This window comes from Mercenaria mercenaria, chromosome 12 (assembly GCF_021730395.1).
Source record: "Mercenaria mercenaria strain notata chromosome 12, MADL_Memer_1, whole genome shotgun sequence".
NCBI classification, from domain to species: Eukaryota; Metazoa; Mollusca; class Bivalvia; order Venerida; family Veneridae; genus Mercenaria; species Mercenaria mercenaria.
Genome location: NC_069372.1, coordinates 48,887,020 through 48,909,995, shown reverse-complemented (window position 1 = coordinate 48,909,995; position 22,976 = coordinate 48,887,020). Strand labels below are relative to the sequence as shown.

Below are 22,976 nucleotides of genomic sequence, written 5' to 3'. Positions count from 1 at the left end.
AACAAAATAATTTTATTACATCCCAATAAAAATACAATAACAAAAATAAACCAGATTAAGATTACTGTGGCGATCCAATAATAACGTGGCTATTTTAATGGCGATCCAATAAAAACGTGGCTATTTTAATGGCGATCCAATAAAAACGTGGCTATATGAATTTCTGCATTTTAATAACGATCCAATAAAAAGAGGATATATGAAATTCTGCGTTTAAATGGCGATCCAAGAAAACAAATACAACTGTATATACAAAAGTCATATTACTACTTTTTATTGGAGCGCCATTAAAACGCAAAATTTCATATCACCACCATTTTTTTTATTGAATCGCCATTTGTAATTTGCAATGGACAAACAACAACAAAATCCAAAACATCAACAACCAAAACAAAACATACTGATAACATGCGTGTTACTGACGCTTAATTATATACATGCCCTTTTAACATACGTATTGGTGGCCTTCAAATAAATTATTCATTTTGCTTTACATTTCAAATGTTCGCATAAAAATGATACTGAAATAAACTTGGGCGGCTGAAAATATGAAAGTCGAAACTAGTAAGAAAGTGTTGCTTTGCTTATTTTCGATCTTATTATTTCTATTGTTTTTAATGTGCAAAATGGTTTATAATTGTTCATCACTTAACTGACGTCCTCAGTCAATCATTGTCAATCATGAAGTAAAAAATAAAATTTCATGATATTTGAGATTACATGCTGTCGAGTATAATAATTATATGCGCAAGAATTATCTGAAAAAACATCAGAACTAGTATTTCTGTATTCTACGTAGCATAACGACCGAGGTGATCCGATTGTTGAAATAAATGTATGATCCAACAATGACGCTGCTTTGTATACAAATCATACTGGACTCCGTGTGAAATGTATGTCACTGAAATAATTATCCCTTTAGCTCAAAGTAAAACTTCCTAATTCTTCGCATATTTTCATATTTAATAAGACATTGCTGATGTATACTGTTCGCCAAAAAGGCACAGACAGAAGATATAATAAGACATTTAAAATAATCGTCCAGTTTCCTTTTGTTGTATTAAATTTTGTGGTCCCGAAATATCCCACTGGAGAGAAAGATATCTGGTAATGTAGATGAATTCGGAGAGACTGTCTCCCTTGTCTAAATGGCAAGAGTGATTGTGTAGGGTTTGACCGGTAAGTAGAAATTAGGTAGTTCTACACGTTCGCCGATCTTTTTTTTCTCAGTATCATGTAAAATTTGATTAAACCCGGAGTTTTGAAAACTTTAGGATAAACTTGGAAAATGTGGCAAATAAACATAAAGTCGCTTGCTTGATTTTTTGCTAGACTGATTTGAAAATTAAAGCCCTCGATGAAGTTTTCAAAATGGGAGCTTATCCCCCTCCCGCTAGTGGGGGTCGGCGGGGTGTCCCCAGGGAAATTTTGGTGAGTTAGATAAGAAAAAAAATTGCTTTCTGACGCATTTTGTGGCATAATATTCAAGAGGACTTCGGACATCTTAAAGGTCAATATTTCGAAAATTTTAACAGCTAGAAATCCACCAGCCCGGTAAATTTTGGAGACATAGATATATAAATGGTGCATTCTGACGCATTTTGTGGCATATAATTCAAAGGGACTTCGAACATTTAAAAGGTCAATATTTCGAAAGTTTTAACAGCAAAAAGCCCCTACCCCAATCCGGGATATTTTGGAGACTTAGATTAAAAAAATGGTGCATTCTGACGCATTTTGTGGCATATAATTCAAAGGGTCTTCGAACATTTAAAAGGCCAATATTTCGAAAGTTTTAGCAGCAAAAAGCCCCTACCCCCAACCGGGATATTTTGGAGACTTACTTTAAAAAAATGGTGCATTCTGACGCATTTTGTGGCATATAATTCAAGGGGATAAGGGGACTTCGGGCATTTAAAAGGTCAATATTTCTAAAATATTAACAGCTAAATCCACCCCCGGGAAAATTTTGAGACTTAGATAAAAAAAAAATGGTGCCTTCTGACGAATTTTGTGGCATATTATTCAAGAGGACTTCGGACACTTAAAAGGTCAATATTTCGAAAATGTTTTGGTAACAAACATACAGTACCTGGAATTTTATCAGATATGTGTGTAATTATTAAATTTTTACTATTTTCAATATTTATCAAGTTCTTGCAGATAGGCCTATGCCATTATTTAGTGGCGTTATTTCTTGCAGTTCTGGCGTCATTTCTGATGCAGTTATATCATTTTCCTTATCTAAAGGTTTAATATCTTGCAGTTCTCTAGTATTAACTTCAATGGTGAGGTCTTCTGGGTTTCTAGCCCAAGGTTGTAGATATACATCTGAACACAAAACAAATGCTATGGCACCAACAATGTTGATTCCGGCGGCCATGTAAAACACCCGCTGCCACTCCTCTTGTAAACCCTGAAACCGAGCAGAATGGCAACATTTTAGCCATTTATCTTTATGTTTATAGTCTTTTATTATGAACGTAATTTCAATTTTCGTACACTTTCGTTCGGACCTGGGACAACAACAGTTTCCCTATTGATGTGCAAGTTTCATACCGAGTATGTTACATCATTTGTGACGTCATTTTAATTGTGTGTTGTCACGTTAATTCAGTTTTACTCAAAGTAAAGAACAAATCGCTCGCTCTTTCGTGGAATAATATTGCGCTCAAAAGTCGCGCAATATCTCCGCTACTGAATTTGTGCATAGTTCCCAGTTCAAAGGCAACAACATGCCTTTTACAAAATATCTTGCAAAATTGCAAACAGAGAACTAATAGTGTCCCTTCACACTATGACATATGGCTTTCTTATTCAAATTTCAGATACACATTTCATTGAAGAGCTTTTAACCGTTATGGTTTTAAGGTGAAAGAAAAGACCCTTTTTAGATATAAAGCACCAAAACAAGAGAGGCGTAAACGTTTAATAACCTTGATCCGGAAGGTCATTTATAGGGAAAAAAACATCGACAATATGTACTTCCATCCTAGTTAGACTATCTCCCTTTATTATTAACATTTTGATAGTGTAGGAAATGATTGGTTAAAGTTAAGCTTACATTTGGAGTTAAAAGACCAGCCATCATTGACGCTACTAATGATGAAATGACACCACCCGCATTGGTTATTCCGAAAGCAGTTCCTGCGAACCTAAAATAAGAAAGGTCATGTTTAGACAACGTCAGAAAAGTATTTCAACAACTTCAAATATTTTGCGTTTCAAACGTCAGAATGTAAATAAAACAAGCAAAAATAAACTGACATTTAAAATTAGCATGTTTAAAATTCAAGTAATTTTTGTTTTAGACTTTACATAAAACATACAATTCATTATTCAGAACAAGAAGGTGGTTGCTCTGTTTGGAACAATAAATTTTGTCTCTTATCACAGGAACTTGAATTGTCTACAATTCTATTTTGTAGCATATAATTACCAAAATTCTCTTTCAAAAATATTTGCCATTATGTTTACATATATAATTTATGTGTGTCTAACATATTTCTTCAGGTACTCTGGATGAAGAAATTATTTCAAAACATGTACATCTCAAACATTTGTAAAAACGCACAAAATAAATGTAGAGCTGCCATAATTACAAAATACTGCTACATTTCAATCTTGTAGGGAGGTGTCGTAAGAACACAGGTTAGACTATACTGTTAGCTGGATGACAGAGACAGGAGCCGTTACGCGCGAATCTTCGTATAAAGTCCAGGTCAGCTCCTTCCGTCTCTAGATACTGAGAAATAAGTCCTGAAACTTAAGAACCACACGAGGCAGAAATTGCGGGTCAAAATGAACCTGCTTGAATCTGCTCAAATGCGTTAATACATCACGCAGATGCAATACTGTTGGTTTTCCCGCAGAAAGGCTCAGTGATCATATCTTATGGTACTTCGGGAACGTGGAATTCGTAAAGTCTTTATGTATATTAGACTATGTATAAGCTGGTGCTTGGGTGCGGGAGTGGTGGCACACATTTCATAACCTTTATAAATGTGTTAGGCCTCGTAAATATGCTAGTGCTCAATGAATCCGCACTGCCTTCGACGCTTCCAAATGATCTTCTGAAAGATTGTATTAAAGCGCTTACTGTCCCGCATATTCAGGATGGTTGATGAGGAATCCCCCGTATGCAAAACCAGCAAAAGTACACGTAAGGCACAGTAATATCACAGCAATATGTCGTACTTCACATGACACGTAACCAGCGGATACCAAACATGTTGCAATACCCAACTGGCCTGAAATAGTAATTACAATCGGTGACAAGAAAGAAGCATATGCAGGATACTGGATTCGAAATGGAGACCAGTGTCGCTGTAATAAACCGAATGGTAGCAAGAACAATTGAAGAGCCATATCTTGCCTTTGTGTTAACCCTAAACATTTTTTTTGAAAAGATGAAATAATATATACTAGTCAAAACTGAAATGATAACAAGGAAGACGTTACTAGTAATTTCATTCTAAGGAAAACCTTACACGTACTCCGGAAGTTTATACTCTGGTGTTTGTTTAAGATACATATATATTAACATCTATCAGCAACTGTTATTGATATTGTTATTGTAATGTTTTATATAAAACATTACAAGCTAAATGGTATATCAAATATTTTAGAATCTGCTGTATTGATAAATAAAAGGGTAACTCACAAACTGTACTAAATATACGCCGTGTAGCTAGATGTCCTATAATTTTTCTTTTAATGATAACCCCTGACAACTTCCCACAAAGGAGCGCAGAAATAATTTGGAATACAAATGGCAACGCGGAATACAATCCATTCTGAAAGAAAAATACTTGTATATAATGGTTTTATATCAGATTGTGAGTTTGCTTATATAGGTGTAAAAGAAACTTGAAAAGAAAGAAATTAGATTCTACAATGTCGAATGGACTTAGTTTTAGGGGGTGCATCATGTACGTTTTATATTACTGTGGATTATCTAGGTGTATAAGAAACTTGAAAAGAAAGAAATTAGATTCTACAATGTCGAATGGACGGATTTTGTGTTAGGGGGTTTATTAAGTACTTTTTATATTACTGTGGAGTAGGTAACTTTTGCGTAAGCTTTATTTAGCGATTTCATGGTTAACAGCCTTATTACCGATGTTATGAATTCGCGCGTGGCATTATTCGCAAATTTTAACGAAAAAAATAACCCATCACCAATAAATTCGCGTGTGGCATTATTCGCGAATATTAGAGAAATATAATCCATCACAATTGAATTCGCTCTTAGGATTATTCGCGAATATTACAGAAATACAATTCATAAACAATGAATTCGCGCGTGCCATTATTCTCGAATATTAGAGAAATATAAGCCATCATCAATGAATTCGCGCGTGTCATTATTCGCGAATATTAGAGAAATATAGTACATCACCAATGAATTCGCGCGTGGCATTATTCGCGAATACTAGCGAAATATAATCCATCATCAATGAATTCGTGCGTGGCATTATTCGCGAATATTAGCGAAATATAATCCATCACCAATATTACTCAGTATAGTGTATGGAAGAAAGAATAATAAAGCCTTCGATGTAAAACAGCACGTCAGCATATAATGTGTAAAAGAAGAAATATATCTCGATAGAATAAAAGGGTGAGGTTATATTTCTAAATCCACTTTTCTTACGAGCAAGAATTGGAAATGTTCTAAAACGAAAAGGATTTAGAGCGCTTAGATGTTGGGGCTTTGGTAAAATCGCTAGAGAATGTTTACCAAAAACGAATAAATTTAATTCAAACTCTTTCTCAATGTCCATATAGGCATAAACATGGTTTTGTGTTTGTTTTGTTTTTATAGGGTTTACCGTCACACCGACACAATTCAGGTCACATGGCAATATTTACAATTTTAATGATGGGGAAGATCTCCGGGCATCATTTCATCGCCGGCGGGCACCTAGGTAGAACCACCGACCTACATTAAGTTAGATGGATGCTCCCTTACATGGGAAACTCTATTCACGAAGCGAGGTGTCGAATTCGCATCATTGAGGGGAAAATAATTGAAGTAAGCGATATCTTTACCTCTCGGCTGTGGAGGCCTATTTATAGACGTGACGTACCATTTTGAGTATGAAAATCTCGTTAATTTTGAACTGATATTCTTACCGATTTCACGTCAAACTTGAGCACTTCCTTCAGGAATAGTGGCACATTGATAAGGACGGTAAAGAAACTCCAGTTGAAACAGAAATGTGCAATGAAAGTCGCCCACTGCGGTTTAGAGATTAAAAACCGTTTCCATGGAGTTTTTGGGCGTTTCGTCTGCAATCGAAAGATAAGTTGTTTTTTTTAATATTCAATGCATAAAGTAAAAACTTAAGTTAGTACATCTGGATTTGTTTATAAAAGTGTCGATTCTTGAATCTTTCAAATGAAAAGATTTATAAACAGTCCATTACGTGTTTATATATGTATTACGTACCTATATTTTAAACAAAATTGGCATATTACATTTTTATTTCAATAAGAACTCACATCCAATTAAAATCAGCGCGCAAATCTACCTTTCAAGGGCAAAACGAAAGACGTCGTATTTTTGCTAATAATAACTGTCAGTTTCGACAGTTTTTAAGTCGTCTATTTGCATATCCTTATTTTTTAAATACTATAAACAAACATATTTTCAGTGAGAATTTTAACAGTTTGAAATTCACATAGCGTTTCCTACATTAATAGTGTGACTTCTAGATGTTTCTATGTATTCCAGTTCCTTCTCAGATATTCTAGGATGATGTGAAGGTCGGCTGTGGCCTTCAAAAAACCACAAACAAGTAAACAACGCCGTTATACAGCCTGGAATAGCAGAGCAATGATTTATAATAACACTCAATATATAACCTGGAATACAGCACAGCAATTCATAATTATCCCATATGACTTACCTGGAATAGCAGAACATCGATTCATAATTACTACTTATGAACTGCTTGGAATATTAAATCAACGATTTACATAATAACCCCTATATAAAGCCTGGAATAGCAGAACAACGATTTACATGTTCGGGAGACTATCTTTCTGGATTAAGTATAGGCATGTATAAAATACCGGCCTCTGGTGCATTTTTTGGTCTAAATTTAGAGAAAATATTATTCCTTTGCCAAGTTGGGTGCAACTTCGATGAGTATAGGTCACTTCTCAGCCAAATGGTGGTGGGGGTGGAGGGGAAGCGGGCATTGGCCTTCGGGCCAGATTTCGATCAGGGCCTGCAAGCTACTTTACCTGTAACCCTTTTATTGTTTACATTCACCGTAACTTCCATTGTAAGAGTCTAAACTATTTTGATCAATCAGTGTAAAAATGACCATCCCATGAATGTAAAATCTAAAATCTGAAAGACCACGCCTTGTAAGTAAAATGAAGAAAACAGTACCAAGTATTTTAACATAAATACCATATCAAGAGTGTCTGAAACACATAAAATGTGAAAACCAGTTTCATGCTTTGCTTTAGAATGCGGAAAATTATATCATGCATGTAAAGCGTGAAAGACCGCAACATGTATGCAAATATAAAATACCGTATCATGAATGTAAATTTTGTAAAATTTGCAAGTTCATTCCATGTGTTTAGAATGTGTATGAAAAATGTCAAAAACCATACCATGTATATAAAAGATCGATGCCCAGCCATTATCAAACCCATATGCACAAAGCAAACCGGATGTTAGGAATGTAATAATTGCCCCCGTCAACAGACCTGAAAGAGAAACATAACCCAGTTTTGATATCAATAGCACTTTCGTTAAATGAAGCATATACATTACTTTACTGTTCAATTATGTACCATTTACATTGATATCGATAGCGATCGCAAGAATATCACAAGTCCGTAAAAACAACACACGACTCGATTATTTTCGTCAATAACTAAAAATTAAGCATACATATTTGAATTTATACAATATTCATATTGATCTACTTAGCTGAAAGGTTAGCCTGAAAGATAAGTAGTTAAGGCAACATTTATATGGACCTGCTTAACTCACATGTTTTCTTGAAAGGTAAGTATTTATAACAGAATTAATTCAAAGAAAATAGTTCTTGGCGAAGTACCTGATGCACCGACGGCGATCATCAGCGAACGTTCGTTTGGTGTTGACCAAGAGTTAATCATTGACATTCCTGCTGGAATCACTGAACCCTAAAAAGGTAAAAAAAAAATTTGGGGTTATTTATTTTCTATATACTGAAAATCTACCATAACCATTGCATTGGCGTAGGAGCGATCTCAATGTTGGGATGACCAATCAGGGGCCGGTCAGCTAAACCTGTCCATTTTTCCCCGATTTTTCTTTGACAACCTAAAATGATATTAAAAAATATTCTCTCCCCCCCCCCCCCCCCCCCGCCTCCCCCCCCCCCCCCATCTAAATGCTTTCTCAAATTGGTAAGATCAGTTTTTGGGGTAAAAAGTTCGGTAGGGGTGTGGGTGCAAAACATATCCTACCCCCTCTTAAAATTGCTGCTCCTACGCCTATGCATTAGACGATCTAAGTTATATAATTCTCTGACATAATCAACCCATAATCCAACAGCTGATACAAGCCTTTTTGAAAAGCTTTAACACCGTAATATTGATTGCTAAATATGAAAGCTACAGATGATATATGTCATACACATTGCGAAATGTGATAACTTTGCTGACATTTTCCAAAGTCAAGGTTTAAGAGTGGAAAAAAGAACTGATTGTATCTGTAAATGACTTCTTATTCAATTGTGTTTGTGGTTCTTATTTCTTCACTATAAATAATTACAGTTTCACTTTCAGAGATATGCAACCACTCAAGTTTCAAATATTCACAAGATGGTTCCTTCAGACGAGACGACTTACCCCCGGGATGACTTAACCCCGGGACGACTTAGCCCCGGGATGACTTATAAACCCCGGGAAAACTTACCCCTGCGAGACCAACAGTTATCCTGACTACAAACATCAGAATGATACTCGTCCGCGCACAAATAGGTGTCAGTAGACTACACACGGTGCTCAGTAACATGGCCGCCGTAATAACGTGTTTCCCGCCAAATATGTCTGAAATCGTTCCAGCAGGAATTTGTGTGAAAAAAGAACCATAGAAGTAAGAGGACAAGAGAAAGGATATTTCCGACTTTTTCCAGTGAAGTTCTGGTGTCCAATCCTAAAACTCAGCAATAAAATAATCAACATTATAATATACCACATATGAAACATGCATTATTCAAAATAAATTTGACCTACTTTACCAAGTATGCATGTGCCGGGGTCACCTCTATAAATAATTTTCAGAAATAATTTCAAAATTGATTTAAGAAAATACTCTGAGACTCTATAAAAACATGCATTTAATGTTTTATTACTCCAAAGTGGATTTTACAAGTGGATCTTCGTTTTCTGCCACAAATATGAACATAGATAGACACAGAGGGTCTTACCTTTTATTACTATAGTCTGTCCCACCTAATTTTGGACCTCCGATAATTTATCTATAATATTGTATATAAAATTGTCAAAAAGGACATCGTTAATACCAGACGGTTAATATCTCTAGGCACCTTTTTCATTTTTTTGAAAAAATGTAAAATGAAATTAAAAATCAAGATTTTATGTTTTTTCCCATAGACTTGCATTGTAAAATGACGCGACGTCAATTTCAAGATGGCGGCGTCCATACAAACGTCATTTGGGGGTTTGCTCACAGTTAGCGACGTCAGATATATTTATTGTTGAATAACAGACATGGAAAATTAAAACAAACTTTGTCCAAAACATGTAGTATTTCCTTGTACGGAAGACCCTGAATTAACATTTTACTTCAAATTAAAGTTATTTCCGTTTCAGGTTTTCAGCTTTTTTTCTGAAAATGTGTCTGTACTTACCCGTTAGCATTGACGTAAAATAAATACATGTCTCAAGTCATTGTTTCAGCCGTAGATATCGTAATAGAGGTGGGGACAGCGGAGATGCGCGTAACCCATTAAACTCATTTTCATTATCGGTTACTGTTGTTTATAATCGTATCAAAGGTTCGCAATTCGCATGATAACAGTTAAAAGGTTGTTTTTAAATAGCATGAATACATGTTTGTGTACTGCCTGGTGCTCACTATTTTCAGTGACCGTTCGATTAAGGTAAAACATTATTCCTCATTGCAATTAATGATTTAAAATATACATATTTCAATTTGAGACAACCGCCTATATATGGGACTACGTTAACCAAATTAATACTCGTAATTGCCTTTATTCTTTATAATAACATAATACCAGTTTTTCAATTCCATCCTCGCGTCTTTATATCCCAGTCATGCTCGGCCGTTCAGTGAAATCCAAAGTGGCATGTTAAAATAGTTTTGTGCTATTGATAGGCATGGTAGACCTATAGACAAAATAAAAATATGAGCCGCGCCATGAGAAATCCAACATAGTGCATTTGCGACCAGCATCTGCGGAATCTGGTCAACTGCCTACTGCAATTAGAGAAACCGTTAGCGAACAGCATGGATCTTGACCAGATTGCGCGGATGCTGGTCACAAATGCACCATGTTGGTTTTCTCATGGCGCGGCTCATATGACCTTTCGAATGGGTATTTTGTTCTTCAGCTAGATAAAAGAAGCCTGTTCAAGCGCGTCAGTTACTTTCATTTTCGATCATATAAAACAAGTGTTTTTTGTGTTTTTTTTTCACCAAGAAGTACTTATACGAAACATTTACTTCTATAACAAACAGGGAAGTACGTAGCTATATTGAAAATTCAACCAAAAACACGTTGAACGCAAAACAACAACAACAACAAAAAAAAAAAAACAAAAAAAAAAAAAAAAACACACACAAAAAAACCCATAAAAAAAGTTATTCCTTAAAATGTGATTTCTAGCAATTCAAACTTTATATACATAATTCAGTGGCGTAGCTTCTATAAGGCACTGCAGGCCCGGGCCTGCAGATTATCCGAAAAAGTGAAAAAATAAAAATGCCAAATATGCAAAAAAAATTGTGTAAGGGGGGTTAGGCTGTAGGAGGTAATGAATCAGTCACTAACTGGAGCGTACCTGGATGGGTTTAAACTGTGCGCTAGATATGAGCAGCATAGTTACGAACGAAGCAGCGACGTTGCGAGTATGATGTAGGTGAGGGAGGGGGTCTCCATCTCCCAGAAAATTGAGATTTAGTGAATGTTTTAGGCAAGAGATGCGTTCTCTTGCTATATTCCAGCGTTAATCTATTTTGTTTGTCACATTTGTACTACAGATTACGGAGGTAATCATTTAAAATCATAGTTTAGCACACCGCTCATGCTTAATGGCAGGGATCGTGACATTGTCTAAAAGCAAAAACTGCAACTCGAGCAGCCCAGGATATTTTGAGGAATACAACCATTTTTCGTATACTTTGTTTACAATTAAGAGTCCTAATTAACTTGACCATGTAATTGTGTATCGCTCTAGCACGGCTGAGACTTAGAACGTTGAAGAATCAGAGTTCTGTGAATTGCTCTACACCGTGACTATACTCCCTGTTTTCGTACATTAGACATCAATAGTAACAGTAGATATATGGTTATGTTTCAAAATATTTGTGTCACTGAAACACTGTGTCATTCTTTGATATATTTTATTGTACAACTGCCAAGACCCGTTCACGCCAAAGGGGCCTAACACTATGGCAGTTTGGGTAACTGCATCTAACTGCTACACACGTGAAAAAAATCGTATATTCGAACCGTGTGCAAAGCAGTCGCTATGATTATTTAATTATTTATTTATTATTCATTTAATATCCTCCACAACGTCAAGATTACATAGGCAATGAATGGAACGAAGGTATACTGTTTTGTTTTGTTTTTTTATCGTATTTGAAATCTTCGTCAATGCATTAGTTTAATACATCGCGTCTGCATCCGCATTTTAGTAAGTTTTTGATACCTCGCACTTTAAAGGTATACTAGGTTTTTTATTTTTGTTGTAATCGTATTTGAAATCTTCGTCAGTGTTTAATTTAATGCATTGCGTCTGCAACATTTTGGCAAGTTTTTGATTAATGTATCTATGCACAAATTACAAGGGAAACTTAACATTTTTTTAGTCAGATTAAACATCTAATTTTGGCAAAGCAAATTTAAACTGCGCGAATTGCTAAAAGTATTTCTGTATTCAGATCTGGATATAGATTGCAACCATTAATAAAGTCTTCGATATCACGTAAGCAGTCACATTTTTCTTACTTGAGATAACTATGGTGGCTGATTTCTGCCAGTGTCGTTCTGTCGTTCTGGCGCCCCCGCCATAACGAAAGAACGACATTTTGCTCTTTTGGCGTTGTCTCGTTGTCGTTCTGGCGCCCCCGCCATAACGAAAGAACGACGTTTTCCTCTTTTGGCGTTGTTTCGTTCCCACGTTCTGGCGCCCCCGCCAAAACGATATAACGAAGAATGCAACGCGACAGAAGGAAAGAACGACACTTATAAACGGCGCCATAAGAAACGTCGTCTTGGCGTTCTTTCGTTCTGGCGTCCCCGCCACAACGACGGAACGAAACAACGCCAAATGTGAAAATATCGTTCTGGCGTTCTGGCGCGTTCCGGTAGACCATGCGCAGTGTTGTCATGTTTCGGCAGAGTAACTCGGAGTAACTCCCTTTTAGTGGAGACCGCCTTTTGGGTTGTTCATAATTCCATATCGTACCCGTACCGTACATTCATATTCGGCAACTTTCGAGTTTCACGGAGTGTGGCGGAACATATGATGAAAAAAACTCTATTTTTAGTCATATTTAAGGGGCTGTTGTTGTGGTCTTGCACAACTCATAGGTACAGTGGTGAAGAGCACATACTTTATGTGTCAAGCCGCCCTATACATAAACACAGGTGTTGGGGGAATGAAATGGTGTCCTCTGGTGCATTCATTAGTGGGTGTAATCCCCTCATTTTAGTGGGGTCAGGGGGCTCTCCCCTGGAAATCTTTGAAATACAGGCATAAAATGGTTGCTCCCGGTGCAGGTTTTGGTCTAATACAGATCTTATAATGGAGGGGTTACTCTTCTCTTGATGTTGGTGGGGTGGTGGGGGGGGGGGGGTCAGGGGGCTCTCCCCCTTGAAAATTTTGAAATACAGGTATGAAATGGGGTGGCCTCTGGTGCGTTTCTGTGTAAAAATTTTGAGAAAAAATTATTCCTTTACCAAAATAGTAGAGTTCATCTTTGATGAGTTATATGAGTAATATGAGTAGGCCTATAGGTCACTTCTCAGCCAACTGAGACACTTTATGTAAGAGGCCAAAATTTCAAATTTATAAATATAAACGCACCTTCCGTAACCGGTAACGTCAAGGTTGTTTGTTTTTGTCAATGATAGAAAAATCCCTGTTTACACGTTTTCTTTTAAAGTAGCTGTATCGATATGTTATAAAGGAAACAAATTAACTATTAAAGATTTAGGTCTGGGCTCAAAGTTAAAGTAAACTGAACCATTCCCGCCTTTGATTTAAATTTTATCCACGTAAATCTAGTCAGACTGGCACATTCGACAGATAATTTGCTTTATCCTCTTTAAATTCGGGACTCGGTTAGCTTCAATATTTACTTAATTAATTATTGTTGTGGTAGCTATGCGTAAGAGAGCCCACATGTGCCGCCTATGCACTTGATCGCTCGAGATTATTTAGTGACGTCATATATTGTATGACATAATTGGAATTTAGCGTTGAAAAGTTATTGTGTCATGGCGAGCTTCTTAAATGTGTATCCCAGACTCACCAGTTTCGACGCACATAACAAGCAACATGACCGCGCTTTTTCATTCAGTAACATACGTGACTCCATTAAATGTTGCATGTGTACTAACCTTTTAAGCATTGAATCATACCAATAACATCTTATTCTAAACAAATGACTGCCAGAAATCAAAAGGTAAACAACAACTAGTGTGGTCGGCCATACTTTTTTCTAACACACCTATTTCGACGCATCTTACATGATACTTGTTACGAATCTTTTGATTGGCTTAAATATTCGTGCAATCACTATAAGTAATGTGCTACACCATAACTGCCAGGGATGCTGCAATAAAACTTGACACAAAAACTGGTGCAAGTAGATGATAAATATTAAGGCCAAATGATATAAATAAATCTGAAAACATTTTAACATTCATGAACATAAGGGGCTAAGAACATAAATAATCACTCTGCTTTTTTAATACACACTGTCTGATGTTTTTTCTTTCATTTTTCTGGACTGGTGTTTACAGAGGAATTTGGCACATTTTGTTTTATACAAAATTTTAGATGAACCCAGTGTTCGCAGCCTACTTGACAAGAGAAAAACATGAAGTGTGTAGTAATGATGGCATTGATATATAATGCGTACACCTTCCAAAACAGTGCATAAAATAGTGCGACTACATATGTCACATGGCAGTTATGTGACCTTGATAGCACAAAAGTCGGCTGCAGACGTACAACAAAATTTCCAATAACTTTTTTAATCTAAGCTTCCACTGGGACGTTTTTAAAATGGATGAAAATTTACATTAGTAGAAACATTTAAAATCATGTATAGGGTAAATGTAAGTTGATAAATATCTTCAAATCCTGAACTTTCCAACTTTTTTATCGGTAAAAGTAACCATGATGTTTTCTGTCATTACACTGAGTAATTACGTCATCGGAAACCCCAAGTTAATCGAGAACGAAGTCAAAACAAAAATGGCGTCGAAATAGGTGTGCGTAAAATTACGTGGTGCGACGATAGAAGGCTATATTCTAAGGAGGCTGAAGCAGTTGACGTCTTTGTATCGTACAGGTTCTTCCTGGATTAAGGCATTTGGAAAATACTGTGATTAATGATATTGTTTCAAATGCATAGTTCAGTTATTTGCCTGAAATTCTTCGAAAGACTGCCGCAGATTGACTGGATCAATTTTCGGATGATGGATTTTCAGCGTAAAACTTCTGATTCATGAACGTTGAAAATTGTACATTGAACTGGACATCGTTTGGAAGGATTTAAGGAAAAATGGAATAATGATTATGGCATAAAGGAATTTATAACTGAATATTTTATTTAATGGCCGGATTCTTTCATGCAAAGTAAGTTCTTTTTCTATTTTTCATTTTTACGTTTTTCAAAACTTCGTTTGTATACTGAATTATAAATTCTATTTCAAACCCATTGTGCTTCTTACGGGAGGAAATATAGCTAAGTGTAAAAAATAAGTGTGAAACGTCCCCAAGGAATAACACGTGAAATTTCCCGAAAATCTCCAAAACAGAGAATATTTGGCAATGGCGACCAGAAATAAACAACAGCGAATTCCCATAGAAAAACTGAAATTAAGTCGCACGGGAAAACCACACGATTGTTTTAAAAATCTTTGAAATTCTCGAGGGTGACTTTTTTTTTATTCACAAAAACATGTTTTATGTTCTTTGATCCCATTTCATTTCTTCATATTAGCCCAAAGTTGAGGTCCAAAATTAGGTGGGACAGACTATAGTATGCAACATCCAACAAAAAACAACAACAAAAAAACAAAACAAAACAAAAACAACAAAAAACAACTTGTTCCTTTTTTCTGTTACAGATTCCTTAGTATAATTACCTTGTTTTCTTCAGATATAACACTTCCACACTCTCTTTCAATATTTTGAGTCAATATTTCATTCTCGACCGTGAACGTAACCTTCTCGCCAGCAGAAGCATTCGATAGGAAAGCGGGAGTGTAATTTGAATTTTGTTCTTCAGAACTGTTCATAGTGTGGCCGATGCTATAATTATTTACTATTTCACTCTTATTAATCTGCACTGCTGTGGTGTCTCTATGTGTGGTATCCACCATGCAAACGATGGCAAGACTAAGGTTAACTCGATGCATATACAAGATTGCAAAGCTGAGAAATATATACGCAGCCATTCGCCACCGGGTTGAACAAAGGAATGTATGCGGATCTGCAGAAAAGAAAACAGAGGATGTCACAGAAATAAATATTTCAATTGCAGAGTTTTCTTTCCGATCTCATTTTATATATCATATAAATCAAGGCAGTATTTTGTTTGAAGAATCATCATTATGTTAAAACACTATAAGTAACAGATTACTTAAACCAATTAAAATAAACTTTTAATGGATGAAAACAACTTTCATTGATGAAATAACACCAATGCTAACACTTTAGTAGTATCTTAAATTTTAAATTATGAAAAACGATCAGAAAATTAACACTGGTTGCTTCTATATAACATTTAAGACCAAGTATAGCACTTAAGTCTTGATTAGATTATTTTGAGACATGTTATTTAAACTATTAATTTCAATGTAGCCGCTCCTGCAGATAGTCCTATAGGATATCTATTAAGCTATTGTGTAATTATACAGTAAGAACTTATTTCAATGCAAAAAAGCTTTCAAATACATGCATACTGAATGGCAGCAGAAAATGTTTATAGTTAATGTAAATAAACTTCCCAGTCTTTACCATGAAAATTGATACTACAATGAAATGACTTATCACTTATTTTTTAATAATTGTTTTGCTTCATTGTTCCTTTTAGCTTGTGTCATATAGGTATATAGGAAAATGCATGATATGATTATTGCTTGTGTCATTGATTGATCTCTAATACTTGATCTACTTCATGTCCTCAAATACTAATTTATACCTTTGTATTTGACCTTTGGAATTGTTCCCCCATTGACATCCAGCTTGTCCGTTTCTTTTGCTTCATCAACCATTGCCTACAAAGGGTATCACGAACTGATGATAGTAAATATGTTCCAAAAATGCCATTCTTAACTAAAAAAAACTAAACCTAAAGTAATTATTTTTGAAGATAGTAGATTCTGGGAACCCCCGGTAACACTAACACCTTACTGACATTGTAAGTTTTGAAAAGCGTAATGTTTGAGAAAATCAATGTGGGACAGTTATGTAAAATACAAACTAAAAAATATACGTTCTGCTTCATCAATTTCTCAGTTTCTCGGATGTATTTATAATTGACATGACACTTTGACTTGTCACGATTTATGTTCTAGAAGTTCAACGAACTTGTACTTTGCAATATCATCATGTGTTATAACCACACTTAGCTTCAATTCATTCTATTGTAATTATATCTTATGACATGACAAGTAGAAATATTTTGTATGAGCTTTAAAGGGACTAACCACCAGATCATCAAACAACAAAATGAAGATTCTTTATGATATCAGGAAAATCATTGCTATATTTCTAAAGAAGGCTTTCAAACTTGGTTACTGACAGATAATATATCATGCAAATACACAAGATATTAATTTGAAAAGCGTTTGTTATGGGGTATCGAAGGTAAACTGCCATATCATAAAGCTTCAGTTAAACGGTCGTTTAAGTATAAATATTCATTCCTACTGTTTTGGTCAAGAAGGTAAGAACGTTTTTATTGCCGAAGAAACCAGAGTTCCATTCCCGACTCGGACATTTTTTCTCTCTCTTGATTTAGTATTTGTTATAGATAGTTTAGAAACAAAATGTCATGATCTGTTGTCCATTATATGATCAATTTCAAAGAAAGATCTTTTTAGCCGAAATCTGGATTCCAGTCGCTGAATATAATAGAAAAAGGTAAGTATAATTATCAGTTATAACACCAGACTGTTGGTGTGTTTAATTATGAATAGATAGATAATATACAATTATCGACTTTTTCATAGGTTGATATCAGGATTTATCAACCCGAAAAGAGTTATATTCACCGAGCTGAAGGCGAGGTGAATATAACTTTTTGAGGGTTGATAAATTTTGATATCAACCTATGAAAAAGTCAATAATTGTTTTATTACATGAATAAATGTAAAGTCAGTCTTGTTATTTACAACTGTAACTTTAATAAAGAAATAAGGAATAAATTTAGACCAAATCAGGTTGATATTGGTTTTCCAAGCACCTAACTTCGATCTATTTTTATTTTGGTACTATTTATAACCCAAGATAAGTTGATATTATATGTACTAATTACTTTTCGAACCATTTTCAGCCAATCAGAGAAACAATAGAATACAGTCATGTAATAAAATTATTTATGTCATTATTGTACATTTGGGCGAATTGGTCCTATTCTGAATTAGGTAGCAGGGTAAACTTATATTCGAAAACTTTGGGCACGGGCAGTCTTACATGTAGCAAGCCGCAATTTTGCACTTCCCTTATGAGCAGAATCAGGGTGGCCATTTTATAAATTGCGTGCATGTTTTGTGCTTTTAATTAATGGCTAGATCAGGATTCTCATACAAGAATAAAGAAAGTTATCAAAACGAAAGTTTTACACCATCCATTAACAAGAGATCACAGAATGATCTTGGCGCCCACCAATGTGACATTTTTGAGTGTTCCAAATTTCAAGGTCACTAGGTCAATCTAAAGGTCAAAGTTCATTTCGGTACACAAAATTATGCAAGTGGTCCAAATTTGAAGGCTTGTAGCTTGAGAAATGTGAAAGTAGATCACTAGGTCAAAATCAATGTCAAATTTTATTTCGGAACACAGAACTATGCATATGGTCCAAATTTGAAGCCTGTACCTTCTAAAATGTGAAAGTAGGTCACTAGGTCAATGTAAAGTTCAAAGTTTGTTTCGGTACACAAAACTATGCATGTGGTCCAAATTTGAAGGCTGTAGCTTGAGAAATGTGAAAGTAGGTCACTAGGTCAAAATCAAGGTCAAATTTCATATCGGAACACGAAACTATGCATGTGGTCCAAATTTGAAGCCTGTACCTTCAAAAATATGAAAGTAGGTCACTAGGTCAATGTCAAGGTCAAGATTTTTTCAGTGCACAAAACTATGCATGTGGTCCAAATTTGAAAGCTGTAGCTACAGAAATGTGAAAGTAGATCACTAGGTCAAAATCAAGGTCAACTCATGTCAAGGTTCATCTTGCCACTCAAAACCATACATGTGGTCCAAATTTGAATGTTGTAGGTTATTGACAAGATAATTTTAAAAGCTTTTCCCTATATAAGTCTATATGATCCATGTGACTCCCAGGGCGGGCCGTATTTGATCCTAGGGGAACAATTTCAATAATCTTAGTAGAGAACCACTAGATGATGCCACATACAAAATATCAAAGCCCTAGGCCCTGTGGTTTTGGACAAAAGGTGTTTTCATTTTTTTCCATATATAAGTCTATATAAACAATGTGACACACGGGGCGGGGCCATATTTGACCCTAGGGAAATAATCTGAATCATCTTGGTAGAGGACCACTAGATGATGCTTCATTACAAATATCAAAGTCCTATGCTTTGTGGTTTGGACAAGAAGATTTTCAAGCCAAGATTTTCCCTATACAAGTCTATGTAAATCATGTGACCCCCGGGGCGGGGCCATACTTGACCCCATGGAAATAATCTGAAGAATCTTGGTAAAGGATCACTAGATGATGCTTCATACCAAAGATCAAAGCTCTAGGCCGTGTTGTTTTGAACAAGTAGATTTTAAAAATTTTTCCCTATATAAATCTATGTAAATTATAAAAATAAACAAAGGGTCATAACTCACTCAAAAATTGTTGAACCAGTCTGATTTTCAGGGGGACACAACTAGGGTACCAATACATCATTCTGACAAAGTTTGGTCAAAATCCCCCTGGTAGTTTCTGAGGAGATGCGATAACGAGAAATTGTTAACGGAAGGACGGACGGACGGAAGGACGACGGACCACGGACGCAGAGTGATTTGAATAGCCCACCATAATAGCATGCCAAAATCATCAATTTTGCACCTTTTGAACAGCCTGCAATGATCCCGCTGGAACAACAATGCCCATCCAGCTCGTTTTTTTTTCACAAAATTGCGGAAATGTTCCCGAGTACCAACCAACAAGCACAGAACCCTTCCGTGATTTGAATTTTTCCGCGAAAAGGTGTCTCATTGATTCATACAAAGCTAGCAGCAGTTAGTTTTACAACTTACATCAGAATTTTACATGTACCGGCTGTATAAATTTTCTAAAGAATTAACAATCATTATCTCTCACCTTAATTTACTGACATTCAAAATCACGAAGTTCTAATTATTACAAATATTGACGGGGGCCAAAATTCGAAGTGTACCCTGCTACCTTATGTTAATTTATGTACTACGGTTAAAGCCAATCAGGGAGTTCCTTTTATCACGTGATACCGTTGAACCAATCGGGAAACGGCATCTTCCTTCTTCGTAAACATTCCAGAGTGAAAAGCACGCTTCTTTCTTTTAATTTTATTTTGGCTAATTTCTGGTTTTATCTTAAGTGATTCGATTGAATTTTTATGGTAATCTAATACACAATATATTTGTTAACATTTACACTCTGGTTTACTGCAGTACGGATTGGATATACTTATAAATTTCGATGTTTTCTTGGACTGTGAACTTTGTTAAATAATTCAACATGGCGGTTTCCATCCAGCTTTTGGGTCATTCTTTTGTGACTCGTTTGAAACATTTCATTAGTTTCAATTTCCGTAGGCGAACTCTAGTATATTCGTACGGGAAGTATATTAAATGGTTACAAAGAGAAAATGAAAGAAGGAATTTATTGTCGAACTAAAGTGCATAAGCTTTATTAGCATGTTATAAAATAATATTTTCCTTTTTTGTACTTTGTGCAGACGACACATGCTCATTTTAATACACTTTTCTCTCATTGATTTTAACGTTCTTTAATTCTTGGTTTATTTTCGCCATGGTTCATGCGTACATTCATGATCGTATGTTAAAATAACCGAAGACACGTATTTGAAGGTCAGTAAGTGATATAATTAACATTTAATAAACTCCCCCACCTATTTAATAAGGTACCTAATTGATTTGTTTAGCTTGGCAAAATATACAAATTAATAAGACAAATATTAGAAAGTCTCTCGCTGCTGATAATTAAATATACAAAACATTTTTACTCTGACCTTGACATTTTGAGTTAAAAGACACATACCTCTACAAGCCGATCAGAAATCCGGTAGTTTCGTTAAAACATGTGTTAATTATTTAAAGATCGCTTAAATGTGTTACGCATACTGAAGACATGCAAATGTTTATACACAAAGCTGTTGTATAGTAGTATGTATACACGCGTATAGGATTTTCCAATATGAACTCATTATTAACTATATTCTTACGACGAACGGTCGCGATCGATTTTAGGAAGCTGCATTTACTTCCCCTGTCATGTCTTATCCGTGAGTAATGGTAAACCAGTTGGGTTAATCCAAGAATAATGATAAACAAGTAGAAATGACCTATATAGATAAAAAAAGGCAGAAAGGAATAACTCATATATATAAAGAATAACTCGTAGATAATGATAAACAGGTAGGATTTATCCGTTTATGACTTTAAACAGATAAGACAGCGCGTAAAAGTAATCATATAGCTAACGCAGCATTGTAAAAAACAGAACTATTATGATCATTATTATTATACCAGATTTATATAGCGCCCTTTTCATGATAAACACGTTCAAAGGCGCTTTACATATAGCGAACGCAGCCACACGGGGCGCGAAATTCATCCCTACTATTACAGACAGAGGGCGGCCTGACCAGAGGGACAGAGTGAGATAAAGCCCCCAGAACAGACAGAGAGAACGTTTTAGCTACAGACGTGTTTAGCTAATACCCCAGTCACACATACGGCGCGGATAGCTACGTCTAGCCACGGATAGAAAAGTAGTAATCCGTATCGATCCGTACCTGAGCCGTACCTTAAAGTAGTAATCCGTATCAATCCGTACCAGTCCGTACGGCTCAGGTACGGATCGATACGGATTACTACGTTTCTATTCGTAGCTAGACGTAGCTATCCGCGCCGTATGTGTGACTGGGGTATAACTTAGCCTAGCTCTTTGCGAATTGACAGTCTGGTTCTTAACGTGCCCGGTGTATAACTATTATGATTTAAAAATGCTTACAGTATGCAGGTCTTCTTTAACAATGATCATTTTGATTATGAAACAGCATGTATTTTGCCATTATTCATTAGGAGGAAGAAGTATCTCATGTATTATTACTAGAATATATGAAAGATTTCGGTCTTGCATCAGTAGTTTTGTATCAAACATGTAATGGGTCTTGGGATATCTTTGTTATGGTCATGGATGTCTTATTTTTGTTCATTTGTTTGATCTTCGTAGTCTTATTTCAGGTGTTGTACATAGGAAAATTTGTTTTTTCAAATAATCTTTCACCTAGTGAACACCACATACATATTTTCACGAGAAGAGTTGCTATGAGTGCAAATGCAAGATTTGGTGTGTACGAGTGAAATATAGTTGGAATCTACAATTTTGATCTTACATAAAATAACCCCACTAGCCCCCCCCCCCCCCCACACACACACACACACTCCCCCTCGACCAAATTTTCTATTTATGCCATGTCTTTTCAATGGTTTTTACCACATTTTAAACATTTTGTAGTTCCGTAGCACTAAAGGTTCTTATATCTCCGTTTTCCTTGTTTTAGCCGTTTGATATGGAATATTGATGAAGTTTTTAATGCACATCTATGGCATAACTTAAATGATGAGACATGAAATTGACATTTTTGAGTTTTGTTAATTTGCATCCATTTACTGTCTATTTTTTCCATACGCATGTGGGTGGGAATAGTGATCGGCCAACTCATATTTTACTGTGGTAGGAATTTCTCATTTGAATATTTCTGTTAACTACAGGTAACTAGGTTTTGTTTCTGACGTTGGCAAAATGGCAATGTTATACCGCAATATACATAGAGCATATCGTAAAATATCCAGTCTGAAGTTTGAATAGCTCGTATCAAAGCATATCTTTGTTCTTAGACCAAATCTCAATCAATTAAATGACTCCTGTCAAAATCGTTATCCTTTCTCAAGATAATTTTAATTTATAGCTGTAAACCATGAGACAAGTTGTTTGAAACTTTAACCGTCTGTTAAACTAACTACCGGTTAAATTTTATTCA

The 22,976-nt window shown here is 35.6% G+C and overlaps 1 protein-coding gene across 1 annotated transcript; it reads right to left on the bottom strand.

Moving 5' to 3' along the window:
- LOC128547376 (uncharacterized transporter slc-17.2-like) lies at positions 1 to 21,113 on the bottom strand. Its single transcript, XM_053519975.1, has 12 exons — positions 20,969 to 21,113; positions 16,670 to 16,745; positions 15,612 to 15,958; positions 8,933 to 9,172; positions 8,088 to 8,175; positions 7,636 to 7,731; positions 6,701 to 6,825; positions 6,139 to 6,294; positions 4,664 to 4,796; positions 4,100 to 4,250; positions 3,065 to 3,155; positions 1 to 2,416 (listed from the first exon to the last, which is right to left on the bottom strand). Exons 2-12 carry the CDS (start codon positions 16,740 to 16,742, stop codon positions 2,150 to 2,152), a joined length of 1,767 nt encoding a protein of 588 aa, XP_053375950.1. The 5' UTR covers positions 16,743 to 16,745; positions 20,969 to 21,113; the 3' UTR covers positions 1 to 2,149.
- Positions 21,114 to 22,976: the final 1,863 nt, after the last annotated feature.

Coding starts and splice junctions, on each gene's coding strand:
- LOC128547376 (XM_053519975.1), bottom strand. CDS start 16,742: ATGGTTGATGAAGCAAAAGAAACGGACAAGCTGGATGTCAATGGGGGA. Junction 6,826..7,635: donor ATCGATCTTTTATATACATG/GTATGGTTTTTG, acceptor CTGCTATTCCAG/GCTGTATAACGGCGTTGTTT. Junction 6,295..6,700: donor CTAGAAGTCACACTATTAAT/GTAGGAAACGCT, acceptor TTTCGATTGCAG/ACGAAACGCCCAAAAACTCC.